The sequence below is a fragment of the Condylura cristata genome, unplaced genomic scaffold (assembly GCF_000260355.1).
Source record: "Condylura cristata isolate star-nosed mole 26May11 unplaced genomic scaffold, ConCri1.0 scaffold00019, whole genome shotgun sequence".
NCBI classification, from domain to species: Eukaryota; Metazoa; Chordata; class Mammalia; order Eulipotyphla; family Talpidae; genus Condylura; species Condylura cristata.
Window position 1 is genome coordinate 12,042,803 of NW_004567120.1, and position 22,636 is coordinate 12,065,438.

The 22,636-nt window shown below is 42.1% G+C and overlaps 1 protein-coding gene across 2 annotated transcripts in view; it reads right to left on the minus strand.

Annotated features, from left to right (window-relative positions):
* Positions 1-574: 574 nt before the first annotated feature.
* The window catches only part of BTK (Bruton agammaglobulinemia tyrosine kinase), a 31,700-nt gene continuing 9,638 nt past the window's right edge, over positions 575-22,636 (minus strand). For both annotated transcript variants that reach the window (XM_012727251.1, XM_012727250.1), the window contains exons 3-19: positions 22,037-22,135; positions 19,939-20,007; positions 18,375-18,456; positions 13,024-13,152; positions 12,645-12,712; positions 9,521-9,699; positions 9,063-9,125; positions 8,436-8,490; positions 8,081-8,160; positions 7,785-7,912; positions 6,977-7,051; positions 6,106-6,277; positions 5,400-5,616; positions 4,350-4,414; positions 3,605-3,723; positions 2,946-3,103; positions 575-1,032 (exon numbers count right to left, since the gene is read on the minus strand). In XM_012727251.1, the coding sequence (XP_012582705.1) occupies positions 961-1,032; positions 2,946-3,103; positions 3,605-3,723; positions 4,350-4,414; positions 5,400-5,616; positions 6,106-6,277; positions 6,977-7,051; positions 7,785-7,912; positions 8,081-8,160; positions 8,436-8,490; positions 9,063-9,125; positions 9,521-9,699; positions 12,645-12,712; positions 13,024-13,152; positions 18,375-18,456; positions 19,939-20,007; positions 22,037-22,135 (1,830 nt within the window). In that variant the 3' untranslated portion in view covers positions 575-960. The remainder of the gene's footprint in view (positions 1,033-2,945; positions 3,104-3,604; positions 3,724-4,349; positions 4,415-5,399; positions 5,617-6,105; positions 6,278-6,976; positions 7,052-7,784; positions 7,913-8,080; positions 8,161-8,435; positions 8,491-9,062; positions 9,126-9,520; positions 9,700-12,644; positions 12,713-13,023; positions 13,153-18,374; positions 18,457-19,938; positions 20,008-22,036; positions 22,136-22,636) is intronic.

The window sequence follows — 22,636 nt, forward strand, 5'->3', positions numbered from 1 at the left end:
GCCGTGGGGCGCCTGCGCCCTGAGGTCTCAGGCATGGCCCTGGGTGCTGTGGCGTAGCTGGGCTGTTGATTCCAAAAGGGAAAGAATAAAGTCAGAGAGGAAGTTACTTAAGACCGCGTGGCCGGTGCCTAGCCGGCCCGACAGCCCCGCCTCCCCCTCTTCGAAATTGGTCCGCACTTTCTTAGCGGCGCTCTCTGGTCCGGCAGGTCACTGGGCCTTCCACGGATGGCGTTTTCTCAGCCTGTCGTAGGGGAGGGAAGCCCCATTAGAATCTGCCCCCCATTTTCAGATTCGTTCCACTACTACTGCCTGCCTACCAGGCAGGCACTGTGCCAGGCACTGTGCTTTGGCTTGTGAGTTCAATGAGACCAAAATGCAGAATTTGTCCAGAGCTAGCAGTTAAATAAATGCTAAGGATGCCTAGGTTCCGGTGTTGGAGTAGCCTAAGCCATGTCACAAAGCAGTGTGTTGGAACACTGAAATAGGACGCTTCCAGGAGGCTGCATATCTTAATCAAAATAACAAGAAGCCTTCATATTTCTAAGTAATTTTATTTTATCAAAACACCCTCCCATTTTTATAACACCATTTATTTTTGCCAAATTTAACCTCCCCCCCTAAGCTCTATTATCTACCCAAAGAGCTGTCAGAACCCTTGTGAGGCCATTTACATTGCTTCCTGCCCCCCAATGTTTCCATCTGAATTCATTCTGTCTTAATACTCTTGGGGAATTTCCTCTTTGGGGAACAAAATGGGGCACAATTCCTTGGCCAGTGCTGGAAGGCACTACCCCAGGGAATCAAAGAAGAGAGGATTCCTATATGTGTGTGTGTGAGGGGGGGGGGTCTTTGTGTATTCAGCAAGAGCACAACTTCTCCAGGACTCTTAAGTGTGGGATTTCCTCAGAAAAAAGTGACATGGGACTTGTGGAGGAGAGAACCAAGAAGCTTAAGTTGAGTTCAAGATTCTTCATCCATGACATCTAGAATGCTGCTCAGAAGAATTTTGAAAGTGGGACGTTCATCTGCTTTCTAAAACCAAAAAGAAAAGAGTATTGTAGTGGGCTAGAATCCAAGGGAAATGCAATGAGTAAGCGGCAAATGTTTTTAACATGCACTGTGCCCAGTAGCACATCCTGTTGACTACCAGAAAGGAAAAGAAATAGAAAGCACTCCATAATGTCCTTTTTATCCTCAGTAATTCAGATTGTTGATGTGATGAGAACAATTTGCAAATTAAGCTGACATATTGATTACAACAGAAGGCAGATTCATTACATGATTGTACAGTGATGGTTCTGAAAGAAATGAGAACCACTTGGTTGGCTGACTTGAAATTCTGTAAACTGTGATATTTTGTACTTTGGCTGGTAACACTATTTCTTTGGTCCTATAATGTTAACAAAGGGATTTGCAATAAAATCACAGGCTGCATCTCCAAGCAGGGTTCCAAGGGAACCTATGACCTGTTCTACTCTCCAGCCTTCACTTTTGACATGGTTCATAAGCCCCTGAGGTATTTAATGATTCAAGGCATATTCATGCCAGGAGGTTTCAATCCATTGGAACAAAGAAGTCATCGATTTCTTGTTGAGTCAATGGTTCTCAAATCCAGCTGAGTATCAGAATTTCCCCCGGAAGTTTAAAAACACATGTTTGGGTTCCACTCCAGACAAAACCTAACTGGAGTCTCTGGAGATGAGACACAATCATCTGAAGGTTTTGGTTTGTTTTTTTCTGTTTGGTTTTTTTTTTTTTCAATGTTACTTAGAATTTATTTTAAAATGTCCCCAAAACACTTTCTATGCTCTATGCAGATAAGTTGGTTGTATATTAGATGAAGCTACCTCTGCCTTGATTTAATCAGTTTAAGTAATGAATCTAAGTAAGGAATTGGGTACCTAATTTGAATACCATCAAAAATATACAATTCTTAATTTAAAAGGTAATATTGTGTAGAGTTAAATGTTAGCTTCTCGCATCTATAGTTTTAAGTACACCCTCTACAATCCCCGTATGCATCAAGTGTGGTAACTGCCTCTTTATCCAGGCTGTGGAGAAACTACCTGTGTAGCTTTCTAGTGGAGTAAGGATACTGGAGTAGGGAAGGAGCCTCTCCCCTCCTCATATTTTTTTGTGACCTCAGTCATTTGTTGAATGGAGGGAAGCCCTGATTGACACCTATTTTTCACCCTACCAAGAGGACTTAGGTTCACATATGTGCTTGGTGAATGCTGTCTTTCCCTATGGCTAGTGGGGCAGAACTAAGAACTGGGCGTTTATTTCCTACTAGGGGTTTAGGTTGCCAAATTAAGGTTGCTGAGCATCTTCTGAACAGTAGAGAAGGCACCAATGGAAGAACCCAAGGTGAGAGCAGCAAAGTATTTTGGTAATAGTGAGACAGGCTCCTTATTTTCAAATGACCACACATCTACCCATGTACCCAAAAATGCACCATAGTCAAACAACTATGAGCACTACCCAGTTTAGTTCCTTTTCAGGTCCCAGATATATGTACTTTTTTTTATTTCATTTAGGACCTCAGCTAGAAAAGGTTGGCACCTAGTAAAGTAGAATAAAGGATTAATGACTCCCAAGAAGTGAACACAACTGTTAATGTCCTCTGTAATCTCTACACATTTGTCTTTGAGTATCTTTGGCTGGCTGTTTCTGCCACATGGCACAGACCCCCAGTACGTCCTCTCCCTAAAGGTGAGTTGGCCATGGGGTTTGCTAATGATACTGTCCTGAAAATGGGAGTGGGCCCAGAAAAACTTCTGGCCATGAAGGGAATGGGGTACAAGTCAGAGTCTGGGTATGTGTGCAGTTATCAGATGTACCCAACTGCCATGGCTGCCAGGAGGCATGGGAACTGGGTGCCTGGCCTGAGTAATGGGGCTATAGACTCAAAGAAATCATTTAGAAGGACCCAGTAAAATACTTACCTCATGCCAGCAGCTGTACATGATGGAATAAACCCTCTCTGAAGCTAGGTGAGGCCTGTAGAGACGGAGGCCTTGGGCAATGTGCTCAGCAGTTTCACTGTTAGTAAATCTCTCATATGGCATCTTCCCCAGAGAGTAAATTTCCCACATCAAAACCCCTGGAAGATAGAGGGAAATGCAGTAAGTCAGTGTACAGTCTTTTGTCGAGGGTGGGACCTGTTTTCCTAGAGCATCTTAGACTCTGTTACTCCCCCGGGCCAGGTGCTTTTTTTTATATTTGGTCCAAGCTCTGCCTCTAGCACTGACGCCCTGGAGGGTGATCATGGTGTCACTGGATGATCAGCACCTCTTATTTGCCTTTGTAGTTACAGGACCTGGTAGACCGCCTGGAACATAATCAGTATTCAGAAGTTGTCAAATAGTGAATGATTTGTTATCTTGAATATACTGTAAATTCTAAGAAGCAAGGGCCGTGTCTAGCTTACTGTTTTATCTCTGGAAAACCCTGCAGTGCCTGGCATGGCAAGCACTCCCTCTGGAGGAGACGAATGAAAGCTAAAACAAAGGCTGATCTCTCTGCACAGCTTGCAAAATGTGGCTCTCCCCGCTGTGTTCCTCTTCACTTTAGCTGTATCATCTGTATAATTTTATTCACTCACCAAAAGCCCAAATGTCAGATTTGCTGCTGAACTTGCTATACATAAGGACTTCTGGTGGGGACCATCGGACTGGAAACTTGGAGCCTACTGAGCTGGTGTATTCGTCATCCAGGACATACCTGCAAAAGATTCAGGGCAAGTTTTCCTGTTAAGATACGGAGAGCTGGAGATTTGCTTGCTTTTTCTTGGCACATTCATGACAGTCACACAAATACACGCCTACAGCTTTGCTCAAAAGTCTCTGCTGGCCCATCAGTGTCTTTTACAAATGTTATTTGTACACTTTGCTATCTCTCTTATACGACTTAGCATTCCTGGGTGGCAATATGGCTACAGCAAAGATGGCGTCAAAGTTCTACCAGGTGCTGCCTTCCACTGCTCTATTCTCTGTCCCTTTCCTTTCTCTTTTCTTCTCCTTCCCTTCCTCCAATTCTGCAATTGTCAGTAGGAGTTAGGCTGATTAAAGAAGGAGGCGGAATGGAGTATAGTCAGCAGGGTTTACAAAGCAAGAAAGGGTTTTGAAAATATGAGAGAGAGAGAAAGGAGGAGGAATATAACAATAAACAAATAGATGAAAGAAGCAGCTTAAGTAATTTATAGAAGGAAAAGGAATAGAAAGATGATGGGAAATACTAGAGAGAGAACAAAAAAGAAAAGGAAAGGAGTAAAAACACTAATGCCTCCTCATATGTGCCGACTGTGGTATTTTAACTGTTGGAAGGAAAGCCGCAGAAAGCATACTCACCTGGACAGGCCGAAGTCAGAGACTTTAACAACGCCTCGATCATTTACCAAACAGTTTCGAGCTGCCTGTAATGCAACAGATACCAGTGAGACTCATCCCTGGCACACAGGTCAAAAGCACAAAGCAGCTGCCCACCGGGGAATGAAGCCTGAGAAACCTGGTCAACTAGGGATACATGCGCACCTAACAGGAGTCTGCTGCTGAGAAATGTTGATGCCTGTCCACCACATGGAAGGCCACTGCTCTGTGGTCATAGGCAGAGCACAGAGGACAAGCAAAGTTCCATTCTCAAAGCAATCCCATGACATCCCTGACTGCACTGAAATGCTGAGGGAATTAAGGGGGAGCAGGAGACAAGTCTGTTTGGTGGTCTCCTACCAAGAAATGTTGATGCCTGACCATTTGTCTAGGTCAAGCTGAAATACACAGGGGCATAAACTCTGAGGCTACCTGAGGCCAGACAGGGCATATGGTAGGTTGGAATGGGGAGAATGGAGACTGTAGGAGAGTGGCGGCGAGCATGCGCCAGTCTAAAGAGGCAGCGGCTGCTCCTCACCTTGAGCCAACTGGTAGCATGGCCTGTGGCAGTGTGGGGCTGTTACCAGATGAGCTAGCTTTTCAGAAACTGGAAATTCACTTTTTAAATGTGAAATGTTTGAAGGGTCTGATAGGTAGCATAACTTTTTTAAATGCCCACATGCACCTACACGTCCTCCGTTGTGTGACCAAATGATGGCTCTGTGCCAGGAGCAGTCCCTCTGAGAAGCCCAGCTGCCCTTCAGGCCTGAAGGAGCCCCCCTGTGTCCCAGGGTCTGTACAGCTCTGTGAGTGGGTGACCCTTCTACTCCACCACAGCAGCACTTATGGTGCTGAGGCTAGAGATCCTTGACTGACTGACCACTTGAGCAGAAGCACCCCGAACTTTTAGTGTTTTCTACATCAAACAAAAATGAAGCTCCAGCAACCGTCCTCATCCATGTCTGAACTGGCTTCCTCTATTGTTTCCACCCCTTAGCCCCGGGTCCCAGGTTAATCCTTGTGAGGTCCCACCAGGTCTCGGTGAAGGAACTGCTTTGACTCCAGGTACTCCATGGCTTCGCAGACATCCTTGCACATCTCCAGCAGCTGCTGAGTCTGGAAGCGGTGCCGCATCTCCCGCAAGTAATTCAGGAGGCAGCCATTGGCCATGTACTCAGTGATGATGAAGATGGGTCGCTGTTTGGTGCAGACACCGTATAACTGCACCAGCTTCTCATGAGAAAGATTCCTGCAGGGGAGGCAACAAACCAGTTCTTCCCTTCTGACCCTGCATATGCATCATAAAAGGACTGGGGAGGAAGGGATTGACGTGAAGTAGAGTGTCTGATAAAGGACTATAATACTAAGTTGATTTTCCACCTTCCCACCTTAAAGCCCAAAAGTACCTAAGATGTGCAGTCAAGCAGGGAGTTGGAACCAATCAACAGAAGAAGAAATAAGTCAAGGACTTATTGCATACTAAGGGTAAGTCAGAATCAGTCTTCCTTTTGAAGGTCTTGTGGTCTACCCCTAAATGCTAGTGAGATGGTACACACCTGCAAGCAACACTTCTCAACCGAGCTCTCGTGCAAAGAAATGAGTAGCTTGGTCTCCTACCAATCAATGGTTGACCTCGAGCCCTGGTCCCTTCCACTGCAAGTCACTTTAAACTATAGTGGGAACCGTCCTGGTAATTCCTAGACTCAGAACCTAGATTGAGAGTTGGGCTCAAACTCACATCATGACTTTGGCTTCTTCAATGAACTCATCCTCAGACATGGAGCCTTCTTTGATCATCTTTATGGCCACATCATACTGGCCTCTCCATTTCCCATACTTCACTACTCCAAATTGTCCAGTCCCCAGCTCCTTCAAGAAGGTCAGGTCCTTTGGATCAATTTCCCATGAGCCTATAACAACAAACCCTTGATGTGATTCTTTGGGAGTCAAGTATGTATAATCCCTGCCATAGATAAAACTCACTACTTGGTTGGAAATAGACAAGTTATAGTAAAAGGGAAATTCTCAGGAGTACTACTCTATTTTTGCTTGGGTAAATCACAGGGACAGGGTAGGTTACAGGATGGACGAATCAGGCGCGAGTCAGCCATAAGGCAAGAAGATAGACTAGATAATTTCTTAAAATACCTTGGGATAAAAGAGGTCAACTGTATGTTGATAGATGGAAATTAAATTTTTGGTGAGGAGCACAATGTAGCATATATATGAGCATAATGTATCATAATGTGAATGATATATAACTTGGTACACTTGAAATTTATATCATGCTATAAAGTAATGTTATTTCAATTAAAGAAAAGAAATCCCTTTCTGATTATGGGGTTATTTTTTTAGTATATATATATATATATATATATATATATATATATGTATGTATATATTTTTAAAGTACTCTCTGAATATGTTTTTACAATTCCAGTGGGAGCCACCAGAGGGAGAATGTGATTAAATAACTTCTGTTTGGCTCTGTCTAACCTTCTGGAGGCAACTTGTACAAAACAGTGTGCTCTCAGGATGCTGTTGGTCCTGCCACAGAGAGTCCTTGCCACTGGCTAATCCACCCAACCTTACAGCAATTAAGCAATTACCATAGCCCAGGCCTGCTGTGGAAGGTGCATTCCTGTTTTGTTGAGACACTGGATATTTGAGCCGGGATATGAGTCCTGAAACATAGGAGAGGGTCATGCTGCTGGTGCAGCGCGGGGTTGTGGGGAGACGTCTTGCACACCCTCACTTCACACCTCATACTTCTGATGCTCAGTTTTCTAGTACATTTCGAATCTCAGAAGATCTCCACAAACCCAATTTCTGGAAGTTTCTCTTCCCACAGAAGAGTTTTAGGGGACAATAAGTTAGAAAATATTAATTGAAATACACTCCCCAACTAAGTATATCCACAGATCTCAGCCCAGGCTTGACTCACACCCTACTGTCTTAATGAACCCGGGCCCATGTGTTCATACCCTCCCCAGTCTCCTGGTTTTTAAAATGTCCACACTACTCTGAAAATGTATTCTGATTTTTTCTAACCTATATTTTCATTAAGTGCAAGGATCTTGGTTAATAATTTTCCTGTGTACTTCTCTAGTGCTGAAGAAATTACTGAACATGTATGAATTCAATGAATACTCGCTGGATGATTAATCACCAGTCTCTTCTAATGCTTTTCCTTAGCACTGAGACTCAATCACCAAGTAGGAAGTCATTCCCTCGGGGTGTAAGGTAAAAAAGGGTCTTTGCCCACTTCTTTACTTGACCTCCACTAGCATACTGGGGGTTTACTTTCACAGCAAATCCACACTGCCCTGTGAGGCCTATTCTTTCCTTCACTGCCTTGTCCTGAATTGTTTCTCCTGGTATTTGCCACACCCTTTTCTCTGGTGCCTCTCTACTCACCTGCAGAGTTATGTTGATGGTAGTTAATGAGCTCAGGGATGGTGCTGAAAAGGTGCTTCTCGGCCAGGTAATACTGGCTCTGAGGCGTGGAACACACAACATAATGGCGTATCACCCCTTGAGGTTCCCTGAAGAAGTGGATGCTGAGTTAGCAACTTTGGGACCTGGGTCAGCAGGACCCAAAAAGTGAAGTGAAAAGAGCTTTGAGTTTAAGGAACAGGGGAAGTAGGAGGGACACACCATTGAGGAGACACCCCTGTCCTTTGTCCCCAGAGCCTTGGAACACTAGAACTCACCCTGTAGATTTAGCAAACACAGACACAGTATATTTTCCAGCTTTGCTGGAGTCTCTGACAATGAAACCTCCTTCTTTGCCCTGAAACAATAAAAAAGAAGCTGGCTACAAGGTGGAAATAATATTCACACCTACATCCCTCCTACCCCAAATTAGAGAAAACACAACCATCTGATTACGCAGACAACTTTCCACATTCGAACTACAGATTCATTGCATTTGATACAGAAAATTGTAGTTGGGACCCCATAAAATAATGGCTTTGACATTTCTTTGTCTGCAGGCAGCGGCAAGCCCGGGGCTCAGGCGTCTGGCTTGTGTTAGAGGACGCCATTTGTTTATGGTCACACACTTACCTCTTGCTTTAACAGTTGCTCAGCTTGACTTCGAGTCATGTGCTTGGAATACCACCTGCGAAGTGAGAGGGATGAAACAGCTCCTAAGCCTCAGTGGCTTGGAGAGTAGAGCACCCTCTGGCTCGTCCAGGCCAGTGATTCAACCAGTTCACCCAAGCCCTGTTTTATTTGTGTGTAAAGCACACTGCATTCCTTTCCCAAAGCCTAGGTGGTACTGAAGGATGGGTCATGGGGATGGAAAGTTGGTGGGAGACGGTTGCAGGGGAGAGATGGGGGTTGGGGCGGTCAGTGACAATCCACTTCCATCATTAGGGAGAAAGAACAATGACAGAAGCTTGAGATTTTCACCCTTCCAAATCCTCATCGGGCTGTGAGAATTCTTTGTCTCTGAGTTGGGTCCTTCTGGATTTGGGGAGGGGGGGTGATAACTTCTTCATGGCCTCTCATAAGCAGAGAGTGTTGGGGTGAGGATGAGACATAAGCACTAACTTGGTGTGCTGGTATCATTTAACCTAGTTGTCACTATTTTAATAAGTGTCTTGAAATAGATCATTGAAAGCATAAAAATGTATTACTGTATTTTGTTCCTCCTGGAAGACTGTGTGCTGGGAACATGAGCATACTCACTCATACATTTCTATGGAGTCTTCTGCTTCAGTGACATAGTTACTAGGGATGTAACCTTCCTGCCTGCAGAGGAGACAAAGTGGCAGATCACCCAGGATTCCCCTTCCTGGGGAAAAGGCAGATCCATGTGTCCCTATTCCTGGATTCTGAACTAATATCAAATGAACACATGTACATCACACCCCTCCCTCAAAGAGGACCAAGTCACCATTGCATGGCTAGGCCAGTGTACACGCGACATTGATAACACAGGCAGCACGACGTGTGGACCACACCCTCCTCCTCAGGAGGTGCATGTACAGAGACACCTTTGAAGTCTTCAGAGAGAGAACATATTCACTCTGATATGGGAAGAACAATTTCTGAACAGGAGAGCAAATAGGGGAATTATGCTACAGCATTTTGCACATGTGGGATGTGGGTGGCCAAAGGTTCAGGAAAGGCTGGTGTAGACTCACCCACTTTTATCTCTCGCTCTCCACCACGGTAAGTTGCTCTCCTCCAAGATAAAATACTCTTCACCCTTCCGCAGTTGGAGGTCATTAGCATTCATTGGCATGTAATCATAAAGGGCTACAACCTTCTTCAGCTCGCTTACAGCTGCTGTTGGCTCTGGGGGCAGTGGCTTTTTCAAGATCTGTGTAGTGGGAGGGAAATGCAGGTGGTGTTGGCTAGGTTTCAAGCCCTCTCCTTTTCTTCCCCCAACTCTCTTGGTTAGGAGAGACACCATTCTAACACAAACCAGGCTAAAAGGTTACTTCAGTATTCAGTTACTATCCATTGTTAAGCAGTTATGCAGAGGCTATTAGGCTGGAGTGCACTCAGCATCACCAGGGCAGATTTAACAATCGTGCCAACCAGGCAGTTTCCCAGACCTGTTATGTCAGAATCTCTGGGGATGGAACTTGGGCATCAGTATCATAAAATTTCCCAGACAAAAATCTTCCTTACAGCAATGAGCTGGAAAGCTTGGTACTGCACTAGTATATGGGTCTCCTAAGTGGCTCTAAACCTCAGTTTCCTTGGTTGTAGAATGATAACTTACAATCTATGAAGGGTTTGTTCTCAAAAGGTAAGCAAAATCATTTGAAACTAAGTACGTTAGTGGTAGAAAGTAGGTCTTAGGTACATAACTGTTGAATTCTTTCAATTTATGTTTTAAAATATTTTTCACTACAAAAGTCAGGCTTAAATGCCATACACAAAAATTAATTCAAGGTGAATGAAAGACTTGAATGTAAAAACTGAAATCATAAAATTCCTAGAAGAAAACATAGGTGAGATATTTCACTCACCACCACTGGCCACTGGCCTCAAAGCTGTACAGGGAACTAGAGGCCAATGGCTAGGAAAACAAAAGTCAAAACAATCAAATGGGATTGCGTGAAACTGAAAAGCTTCTACAGAGCAAAAGAAACTCTCATCAGTAAAGAGACACACCACTGAATGAGATATATTTGTGAACCCACCTAGCAAACGTGAGGTTAACAGGCAATATATAAACAACTTGTACAAATCAGCAGTGCAAAAATATAACCTGATTAAAAAATGGGCAGAGGATCTAAGTAAGCATTTCACCAAAGAAGACATAAGACAAGATAGCCAGAGACACAAGAAAAGATCTTCTACGTTCCTTATCATTAGGAAAATGCAAATCAAAACCACAATGAGATTGCACCTCACAGCAACCAGAATGGCTATTTTCAAGAAATAACAAGTGTCGGCAAGGATATGAAAAAGAGGGAGCCCTTACACCCATGGGTAGGAAGCGTAAATTGGTGCAACCACCACAAAAAACAGTATGGAGATTCCTTTAAAAAGTCAAAAGTGAACTACCCTGTGACCCAACAATATCACTTCTGGGTATTTACTCAAAGAACACAAAAACACTAATTTGGAAACATATATGCACCCCTATGTCCACTGCAACAGCCAAGATGTGGAAAAACCACAAACGCCCAACCACCAATAATTGGATAAAGATGTGGTGTGTCTACATAATGGAATACTACTCAGCCACAGAAAGGGTGAAATCTTGCTATTTGAAATAACTGGACCTAGAAGGGACTATGATAGATGGAATAAGTGAGAGGAGAAAGGTGAATACTTGATGACTATACTTATTTGTGAAATTTAAAAAAAAAAAAGAAGTAAATAAAACAAAAACAAAACAAATCCTTAGACTCTGATAACAGAATGGTGGTTACCAAAAGGGAGGGAGTCAATAGGTAGAGAAGGCCAATCGTGATCACACATTGTTTATAGGCAAGGTATAACTATAGTTGCAGAGGTGGGAAACTGTACACTTGAAATCCATAGTATTGTAAAGTAATGCTACCTCAAAAAAGAAAAAAAAACATAAAAATCCTACTGAATGGGCAAAAATATTTATATATCATATGTTCAACAGGGATTAATACCCAAGCTACATAAAAAAAAAAACCTCAACAACAAAAACCAAATAACCCAATAAATAAAAACAGCCAGAACATCTGAATGGAAACTTCTCCAAAGAAGACATAAAGATGGCTAACAGCATACACACACACAAACAATGTGCATCATTACTTACTATTAGGAAAACCAATCAAAACCACAGTGAAATATTGCTTCCCACCTGTGAGAAAGGACTGTACCAATAAGTCCAAAAATAACAAGTGTTGGTGAGGGTGTAGAGGAAAAGGAAACTTCAAATTGTTGATAGGAATGTAAATTGATCCAATCCCTATGGAAAACAGTATGGAGTTTTCTCGACATGTACAAAATAGATTTACCATATGACCTAGCAATTCTACTCCTAGTATCTACCCAAAAGTACAAAAACACCAACTTGAGGAGACATGAGCACTTCTATAATCAGTGCAGCACTATTTATAATAACCAAGTTATGGAAACAACCTAAGTGCCCGGTGACAGATTCGTGGATTAAGATGTGGCATACGTAAATACAATGGATTACTACTCAGATATTTTTTAAAAAGAAAAAGATAAACTCTTGCCACTTGTAATAACATGGAAGAAGGGGATTACATAAAGTAAAATAATTTGAAAGCAGAGAGATAAATATACCGTTGTTTCACTCGTGTATAAAATGGAGAATTAAGCAAACAAAACTCCCTAGAAGTCTGTCTGTTGAACTGAGGCTACCAGGGGAGATAGGTAAAAGGGGTGGAGAGCAAAGGGGGCCATGTTCATGGTGTGGTAGCATACATTTGAAGAGGTATGAACTGTACTCCGAAAACCATATGCAATTGTTGTAAACCAAGTTACCTCAATAGAAAATGAACTTCTACAGATGAAGGATGAATACATAAAGTGAAAAACTTTAAAAGAAAATTTTTAAAAATTGGGGTTGGTTTTGTTTCGAATGGGTGACTTGATTAAATGGCTGCCAAGACTGACTCCAATAATCTTCCATCTTCCCATTGAAGAGGAAGTCCTAATTGGGACAAGTCCCATGTCTCAGCAAAGAATATCTATTAACAATTAAGTCCCAGAGGAATTCCAAGACTGGTGTGTTTTCAGAGTACGATTATAACATTTCTATGAAAGCATTAGCAGCTCCCAGTTTTCCTGGTATACCTGGTCCTCCTCAGGTATTCGGGGAAGAGGCTTTTTTGTCTTTCGGTGAGAACTCCCAGGTTTTAAGCCTGCAAAATAAGAAACCAGTCATGAGTGGGCAAGGGCCCAGGACAGGTTTGGTTAGGAAACTTGCTGACATGCACAGCCCCTCTAGGCAAGTTAGGAAACGTGCGGGTGGAGACAGCCTTACGCCAGGTCACGCACTTGGAAAGGAGAGTGCCGGCTAGATTTCAGCCCCCACTGATGCCCTCCATCAGGCCCCTTTATGCAGAGATTAAACTGTACAACCTTATGCTGTGTCCCTGGGTTTGACAGACTCTTGAGAGACAATAAGTATAGAGTAGAAGGAGGAAGAAATTAGAGGGATGAAATCTCTTACTTCCATTCCTGTTCTCCAAAATTTGGCAGCCCATGGCATTTTTGGCTGTCTGAGAACAACAAAGATACTGTCCATCGATCCAGAAGCAAGGGTGATATTTCTGTACCAGATCACTGTTATATCGGATAACTATAACCGGAGAGAAGAGAGACATTATATCCATCATGCCGAAGAATCCAAAGTTTGCATTTTTCTCTTTGTGCTAGTGGTGAGCTTCACACATCTACTCCTTTCTAGAACACCCCGACAGAAACCAGATGAACAGGGCCAGCTGGCTCATATGCTCAGCCCCTGAGATCCTATGCAGTATGTCATGATGCCTATCTCACCCACCAACATGATAAGAATATCCCAAGTCTCCGGAGCCCAAGAATAAAAATATTATCATCTATAGCATTTCCTTAGGCAGATGTTGACAATGGCATTGAAACAATGTGTCCAATCAAACCCTCACTCCAACTTTCCATACCCGTCATCCCAGCTCCCTAAACAGTCTTTTAGCACTATCTGCCTTAATGAGAATTTCCACTTCAGGCTTTTGTAGAAGAGTCAACCGAGCGGAGGTTAGCAGCAAAAGAAAGGATCCTGCCTCTACAAAGAACATAGTCCCCATCTGCTCAGGGCCAAGAGGGTTGAATTCATGGCAAGTGATAAACATTGCAGCTCTGCTTCCCTCATTAGGTTCCCTCAAAAGATCTCCCAGAAACCAAAGTACTTTGCAAAGAACAGGGTAGTTTGCAAGTAGGAGGAAACGGTATTACCATCTTTAATACTGTGGCATCTCCAGGACCTTAACACGAAGACAATTTGACAAGTCCTCCAGGGATCTTGTTGCCAGACAGCAGAGAAGCAAAGTCAACTGAAGTAACTGACAACGGCTCATTAGCACCGAGGCACAGAGCTGAGCGGAGCTGGCAAGATGCACACTGAGGACACACGGGGCAGCATTCGCGGCTAAGGAAAAGCCCTGCATAAATTTCTAAATAAGACAAAACCTTCTTCTGTGGAGACCAACTCAAGTCATCAAGAGGTTGCTGGTCACATTCTGCTAATCTAAGGTCTTGGGGAGATCTAGAAGCTTCTGGTGGTCAGGTACATTTTAAAGACAAATGAACAAAAGTGGTGTCTTTAAGAAAATAATGCTATCTTGATACTTTGATATACGCGGATCTTAATACTTCTAACCACTCATCCCTGCCCACCCTCCCCTCTCACTTTTTCACACTCCTCTTTACCACTGTACCAAATGCTGGGGTGTAGGGGCTGTTCACATGAGGTGCAGGCTATCAGACTGGAATCCCTGTGATGGGATTATTGTCCTTGCGAGAAGAGACCCAAGAAAGGCTGTCTGTAACATGAGAGCACACTGAGAAAGTGGCCATCTGCCACCAGGCAGAGTCAGCACCAGGAACCAAACTGGGCTAAACCTTGATCTTGGACTTCCCAGCTTCCAGAACTGTGAGCAATAAACATTGTTTAAGTAACACCGTTCATTATTAGTTTCTTATGCCCGCCTGAGCCAAGACAGTGTCCAAATGGGAGGGCTGGGAGACTTTTTTCACAGTTCATAGGGCCTGCCCTTCCACGAAGCACTCCTGGATGGTACACATTCACTCCCAGGTATTTGATGGCGAGGTCTCACATATACCACTTAATCAGGATCATGTCTAAAATCCGGCTTCAGGATTACTCCACCCTCTACTCTTCATTGGTATTTCACCCATGCCGTGCTTTTTCATTCATTTTACTTATCTCTGATGTTGCAATTACAGTAAGTTCTATTGAGCTTGAATGAACAAAGACCCAAGGGATGTAGATATCTGTGGTGCTGCCAAGTTCAAGGGCAAGGAAGCAGAGGGCCTATGATTAAGCCCTCAGGGATACAACCTTTGTGTGGAAAGTATCACTGAAAAAAAAGATGGCGGCTAAATATGAGATACCAGAGACCCCACTTTTACAACTGAGTGTAACTTACACACAGTAAAGTGAGCTAAGGTACACAGCTGGACACATCTGTCTAGAATTGTGTAACCACTGCCCAGATCAAGCACCTCAGAAGACACTTTTACACAATGCCACCACAGTCAGTGCGCTGCAGCCAATGCCCGTGCTCTAATGTGGCCCCCTTCTCACCTCAGTGATTTTTAGACCATGTGTCTTACTCTTGAGCAGGCCTACTAGAGTGGGACATTGTGACTGCTAGAGCATCTCACTGTTGGCATTGCCAGAATCTGAGGCTGACTTGGGATTATTAGGTCACACACAGCGAGACAGTGTCCAAATGGGAGGGCTGGAGAATCTGCTTATTTCACAGTTCATAGGACCTGCCCTTCCGGGAAGCACGCCTGGATGGTGCACATTGAGGAGTGAATGTGCACCAACTAGGAGTGCTGCCCAGAAGGGCTCGCCCTCAGAACAATGAGGGTGCTTGTTGCAAGGCACCTTTGGGGGTACAACTTGTCAGCCCAAGCAAGGCAGCCCAGACATGGACCCATCTGGAACACCTTGGGGGAAAATGCCTTCAGTAAAACATAAAGGAGAAGGCGCACTTGAAATTTATCCACATTCCTGATCCACGGAATTGGTGGTGCAATCTGTTTGTTTTGGCTTTATTTTTGCTGCTGTAATTGTGTGACCTAATGGACTCTAATAGCAGTGTATAATCACCACAGAAAGGTTAACATGAGTCAATAAATCAGGTTTACAAGCTAGCTGTTCTTATTGTTGACCATGACTAATAGTTTGAATATAATGGGCACTTAAAAATATTAGTTGGATAAAACTATGAACTGCTTTTGAAACTTGAAACATTTGAAGTGTAAAGGAGTTACTAATGTGTACACACCACATTTTGCTCTTCTTCTGTATTTCTCCCTCAATGTTCCACCTCCCCATATTTCCAACTAATCCATCAATGTGGAACCCAGGTTGGTGGTGGCTGTTTATGCCCCCCAGAAAAATTAATCAACACAACTATTGGTCTCTTTCTGGGTACTGCAGGGTACTGTATGAGGCACTGTGGAAGGAACCAAAGAAATACAAATATATCTGCCCTCCTGAGCTCTCATGTCACTCTCTGCAAATATTTCCCTGGCTTGAATATAGCTTCAGGGGGCCCTCTCTGGTGGCACAACGGGTTAAAGCGCAACACTATGAAGCTCATAACAGCTACTGCTGCACCAGTGCGATCCCAGGCCATGGAGCTGACCCACATGGCATGGCAGACCTCTGCTGACCCACCCGCTGCTCCCCTCAGCAATGTATTTCAGTAGATCCATTTGTTCTGTTCCCCACTCTGTCTCTTGTGAATCCTCTCACCGCCCCTGCACCCCGGTCTGTACCCCAGTTCTTGTATGCATAAATAATTTTTTTTAAAAAGGAAAAGAAAATAGCTCCAGAACATAAACTTTGGAGGCAAATCAAAGCCTAACCCTGGCATTTACTAAGTGCCTTTAGGCAAGTCACTTAACCTCTTCTGTACATCAGATTCATCATCTGTAAAATATGGATGATCAAAACAACCACCTCACATGTTTAATATGAAGAGGAAATGAACTAGTAGCTGTAAAGAACACAGAGAAGACCCTGGATGGTGACCAGCACTGCTGAAGTGTTTGTCCTGGATGGTGACCAGCACTGCTGAAGTGTTTGTCCATTTTGCTCCCCAGCCCCAGCAGGCTTCTATCCCTCATCTATAATATCAACATAGTCTTCTTAAAAAATCATTCAACATAGTCTTACTCTAGAATATCTTGCAGGCAACTACAGAGGCAAATCCTGGGCTGGAAAACCAAGCGGCATAAAACTGTCAAGAGCTTAGACTTTCAGTCATACAGACCTAGGGATGTGGTAAGAATCCAGGCTCTACTGTGCACTATCTGTGTGGCTTTGGGTGAGTTACTTAACTTCTTTGAGCCTCAATTCACTCATTTGTAAATAGGAAAATAGCAAGACTTCGTAAACTTTTTTGTGAGGATTATGGGAGTGATTATATTTGGTTCATCTTGGCACAGAACCTGGTACATAATAAGCATGCATTACGCATGAGCTCTTATTATTGTTGCTTTTAACCCAAGGTTGCTTTGAGAATTAAATGAGATAATAAATATAATGTATCCAGCTGGGTATCTGACACATAGCAAGAAATTCAAGAAATGACCCTTCTTTTCCTTTCTCCTCTTCTCTTTCAGTTTGAAAGATTTGCCGAATGTATTTCAACCAATCAGAATTGCTATACAAGGAAGTGAACAAAGCCAGGGTAGCCAGCCACTGAACATCATAATCGAAATGTTTATTAAGACAAAGGCTGTCATGCAACAACCCAACCATGCTGTTATCAGTCTGCCATCCTTCCTGTTTCTCTAGGCAGCCTTTCCTGATGTCAACTCAACCAGTTAATCTCTCAGTCACTTGACAAGCAGCTATATATACACACACATATGTATGTAAGCATCCTGTGCCGCAAGCATTCACAGTCAGGTTTATCTGGACACGCTGTATGGTCTATGTGCAATGCTGTGACCATGCTCGAGTGTAGGTCCTCACAAAACAAGGAACATGAAGTAGTTCCTTGGGAAATATTTAGCCACAATGAAGAGATGTACCGAGCTTTCTTGCACAGTGCTTGGGGTTTGCATGTGCTTTCATATTTCTCATCTCTGTTGTCCTGAGGACAACCCCGGTGGCTGGTACAGCAGTCATAATTATTATTCCCGTTTTAGAAGAAGGAAGTGAGCCTCAGGGAAGCTCAGTTTGGAAGCTTCTTGGCCTGTTGGCCTGTGGTGACCCAGCTTTTTAGTTCTACAAGGAAGATTGGAACAAGTTTCTCCACTCTGACTCCCAACATTCTCATAAATCATCTACCAAATTTCTAAAAATTACATACAGACTTAGGATTTGAAACACTGCAATAACTATAAATTCCACCCCCACACCATCCTTGTAATCAGTGTAAAGAAGAGGACATTTTTATAAGTCGGGAAACGGAGGTGCCTACAATTAACAAATCACACTGGAAAGACAGTGGCCAAGCTGATTTGCAACTTATTCTTCCCTTTTATTCATGGGAAGGAATAGTAAGCGCAATCACATCACAAATATTGAAAAAGATATGCTCTCTCTCCCTTCCCCTCCCTTCTTTCTTTCCCTCTTTTTTCCTTCTTTCGCTCACATCCCTTCTTCCATTCATTCTTTCCACTCCCCTTTGTTTTACCCCCTTCTCTCTTCCCTCCTTTCTCTGTCTCCCTCTCCTTTCTTCTCTTACCTTTTCTCTCCTCCCAACATCTTTCCTGCCTTTGTTCTTCCCTTTCCTTCTTTCTTTGGAAACTAATGCATTTTCAAATAAGTCTCACCATTTTTGAGCTGGTGGATCCAGCGCTTTCTCAGTTCTTCAGTTGGGGAGAAGACATAGAGAGGCCCTTCATCATATACAACCTAAAGCAATGGACACACAGACTTCAGCAGTTAAGATTCAGAAGCAACTAATTTTAAGCTACAACCTTGTATATTCATAGTAGGAAACAAAGGCATGGCTTTCAGTGAGCATGGAGTTGGGGTTCTACCAACTTTCTTAAGAACTTCTGAATAATTCACAACCAGGGATATACAACTTTGAATCTCTCAGCTTTTTGACTATTCCCAGATCCTCTTGTGTTTCCATTTGTGTGTAAACTTAGTGCATAATTTATCCCTCAGTCCTTGGTGGAGACAGAATTTTTGTTTATCCAACAAAGGCTTTTTTTATGATCTTATTATAAAACCTTGTATAGTGTTTGCAAAGAAGAGAACTCATGTAAAGATTTATAAAACACGTCTTGATTAGCACATGTGGATTACTCACTTGGTAAAATATAAAAAAATTCAATTCATGGCCAATTTCCTCCCCACTTTCTAGTGGCCTCCTCTCACCGATATTAACTAAAATAAACCGAATTTGGAACCACATACCTACTTTAAAAAGAGTAGAACATATATTAATCATCAAATCAGACATGAAGTATTTTTTTAAACAACGCATAGATATGAGCCGTAGTGTGGAGTTATTTGAAACTTACAAGATGTGGTTCCAATCCTCACAGACTTAATAGACATCCAATAATGGGTTCTAAAGTGTAAATTAATTTAGAAGTATCTGTGTTTGGGCACTATGAACTAGCTTAGCCAAACAACACAATCTTCTTGGTTTTGTAAACTTTGATAGAGTCAGGGACATAAACAAAATCATTTTACATCTTTCATTTTGCTTATTAGTCTTGCTGTGCTCATAAATCCATGACAGAAAGCCCCCTCCCCTGAGACTTTCCACTTCCTTTTCTGGCTTTCACTGTTGCAGAAGCTGCTATATTCACGTCATGTGGCCTACAGAGTTCACAGGACTCAAGCATGCCAACTTGAAGATGGAATCTGAAGCTCTCACTCTCCTCTGTGGCTCACACTGCACTTACCAAACATGTTTATGTGGCTCTTCAATTATTCCCGGCCAGAACATATTAGGTTTTTGTATAAGTTTAACAACCCTTCCCCACACTGAACTTCCTACCACTACTCCTTCCCTTCCTTTTCTGTCGTTTCAACCCTCATGACCACCATTAGACAGATAGGCAGAACCAGAAGGAAGTGAAATGCTCACTCAACAAACAGCATCTTTCTCAATGCAGTTACCATAGACAAGACAGTTCACAATAGAATTAGAGCTGTTATGGATTCCCTTTGAATTGTAGAAACTAAAAGAAACTTAGATTGGGAGAATGGGGAAGCATATTTTCAGGCCGTGCCAGTCTCATTTCTCTCTAGAGCTTCTTTGTAGACCTCAACTTCTGTCCACTGGAACACAGCATTCTTCCCTTTGTCCTACATCGCATCCCTAACAACTATATTACAGGTCCCTTTGAAAGTTAGCAACAGAAAACATCTCACCTGGAAGGGATAAGGGAACCTTTCAATGATTGAAATCTGCTCCATTTCACTGGACTCCTCACCCCTTCTCTGTAATGAAAGAAGAAGCATGGCTACTGGCTTGATATATTGTTCTTTTCTGGATTTCCTTAAGTATTGTTGAGGTTTTTTTACAATGGCTCCAGAACGCACTCTTATATAGACAATGCTAATGTTAATGATTGCTTCCTATAGCTCAGTAAGCATACATATCCATAAGATCCAGCACAAACTCAGTCAAAAACAGAAAGGAAGAAGAAGAAACCTTATTATTTCAAACCATGGAGGAAGGGCAGATTATTCAATAAACGGTACTAGGACAAGCATTGAACCATCAATATTGACGGGGAGAAGTAGGGAGCTATTTCACACCTTTCACCAGAATAAATTCCAGATGGACTCAAGAGCTTAGCATAAAAACTAAAGTTAAGAATGACTGAGAAAAAAAAATGACTGAGAAAAAATAAGTATAACAATAAAATCTTATGCAAAGCAAGGTCATTCTAAAGTAGTGCTAATGAAGAAAAAGATGAACTAATTTAATGATACTTACATTAAAACTCAGTATGATTTAAAAAATGCCATAAGCAAAATTCAAAGATAAGTGGAAAAAAAATACTCTCAACATACATTACAGTTAATGGATTAGTATTCTAATGCATGAAGATTTCGGAATAAGGTAAATAGTTCAATAGAAAAATGGGCCAAAAAGAGGCAATTCACAAATGGAAAAATATAAACTGTAGATACATTATTCAAACTTATGAGTAATAAAAATGTTGTAAGATAAGTTTTTACAGCATTGACAGTAAATATTAGAATATATGGTGTTGGAAAGAATGTAGAAAAACAGATATCTTCATATACAGTTTGTAGGAATGTATAAAATTCAAATTACCCTTCCTAGAAAATAAAATGCCTTTTGATTAAAATAACCAAACTCCCTGGTGGCACAATGGGTTAAAGCGCAGCACTATGAAGCAATCCACAGCCACTGCAGCAGGAATTCCATTACTGGCCAGTAATTACTACCACATGGTATGACAGACCTCTCCTGTCTCACTCACTGCTCCCCTCAGCAGTGTATTTCAGTCAATCAGCCTGTTCTGCTCCCCACTCTGTCTCTGGTGAATCTTCTCATGCCCTTCACCTCTGACCTGTATCTCAATCCTTGTATGCATCAGTAAATAAATCTTTAAATTAATCAAACTGTACAAACTGTGTTTCTAGGAAGTCATTGTAAGGAAAAACTAAACATATATAAGATGTATGCAAGGATATTCTCCTCAACAAGCTTTATAATGTCAAGTATTTGAAAGCAGCTTGATTGCTTCTCGATGTTTTTTTTTTTCATTTATCTTTGTATTTTGTTGATTCTTAAAAACCATACTGAGTTTTAATGTCTATATTACCAAATCAAGTAACTAGATTGGTTACATAAATCACAATACATTCAAAAAAGGAAATATCATGCGGTCACTCAATCATGGGATTAAAGAATATCCATTTTCATGGAGGAAAATTTTCATACCTTGTCAAATCGAAAAGCTAACTTGCAAAGCAAGCTATGTAGCATGAGTCTATGCTTTTACAAGAATAAAAAAGCTTTATTCTCGTAATCAGGTAAAAATAATAAATGATATCTATTTTTAAGTCAGCATAGAAGTTAGCAGGTGTGATGGCCTGGAGAGGGTCTGGGAAATGAGAGGAAAATAAACAGTGAACTGTTAAAGAATCACCTATGACTCAAAGCCCCAGGAGTCTGTCTTTCAGACTGACTCAAGTCTGAAAATCTGATCCTAGTGACTGAAAGAAGAAAACCAATTATCTCTGTTCAGTTAGAAAGCTTGATATGATATCATCTTAAAATTGATGTTACAAGTTTTCCAGATTGAGTTGCTGTGCATCAGGGGAAAGGTGCTGAGACTAGGTCAACCAGTAAGTGTCAGAGTGAATAAATTTATATAGGAGCTTTTTGTGTGTGTTCCTGTTACACAGTATCATCAATTTATTTATAGAGAATTGAGGTGTTCCAAGTTTCTTAACCATCCCCTCTGCTCTGACAATGCTGTCTTCTTACCGGAATCTGTCTTTCAGGGGGAGGATTTTTTTCAGGAACCACAGTTTCAACGCAGGTGATCTTCTCAACATCTATTGAACCCTTCTTACTGCCTCTTCTCTGAGAAAAAAAAAAATGAGGAAGAAAATGGAGAAAGATTAAGAGTGACTAAGCAACCATATGATAAGATTTGATTATCTAATCCTTCAATGTAGTTAGGTGACACCCATTGTCTATATCAGGACCAGTCATTTTGGGGGAAAAAATTCCAGATCTATTAATGTAATCTTTTCTGACTACCACATGGATGGCAATACTATAGAAGAATGCATGACTGTGTGCATTTATCAAAAACAGTAAGAAGCAGTATCCACCAACTCTTGGAATTTATTCTAGACACTCTTTTAATGACTACTTACCAATCACTAGGCGTCCATGGTTACATTTTCCCCGAAGGCTTCTCAGCATCTTAGTAATTTTGTCTCAGCATGGCTGCAGCTAGTTCTAGACTAGGAAACTTTTGTTGAGTTTGAAACATACTAGGTCTTTTCTTAAACCAAGAGTATCTACCAGCACCCTAAGAAAGATCTAAGGGCAAATCCTTGATACTCAGGTCTCATG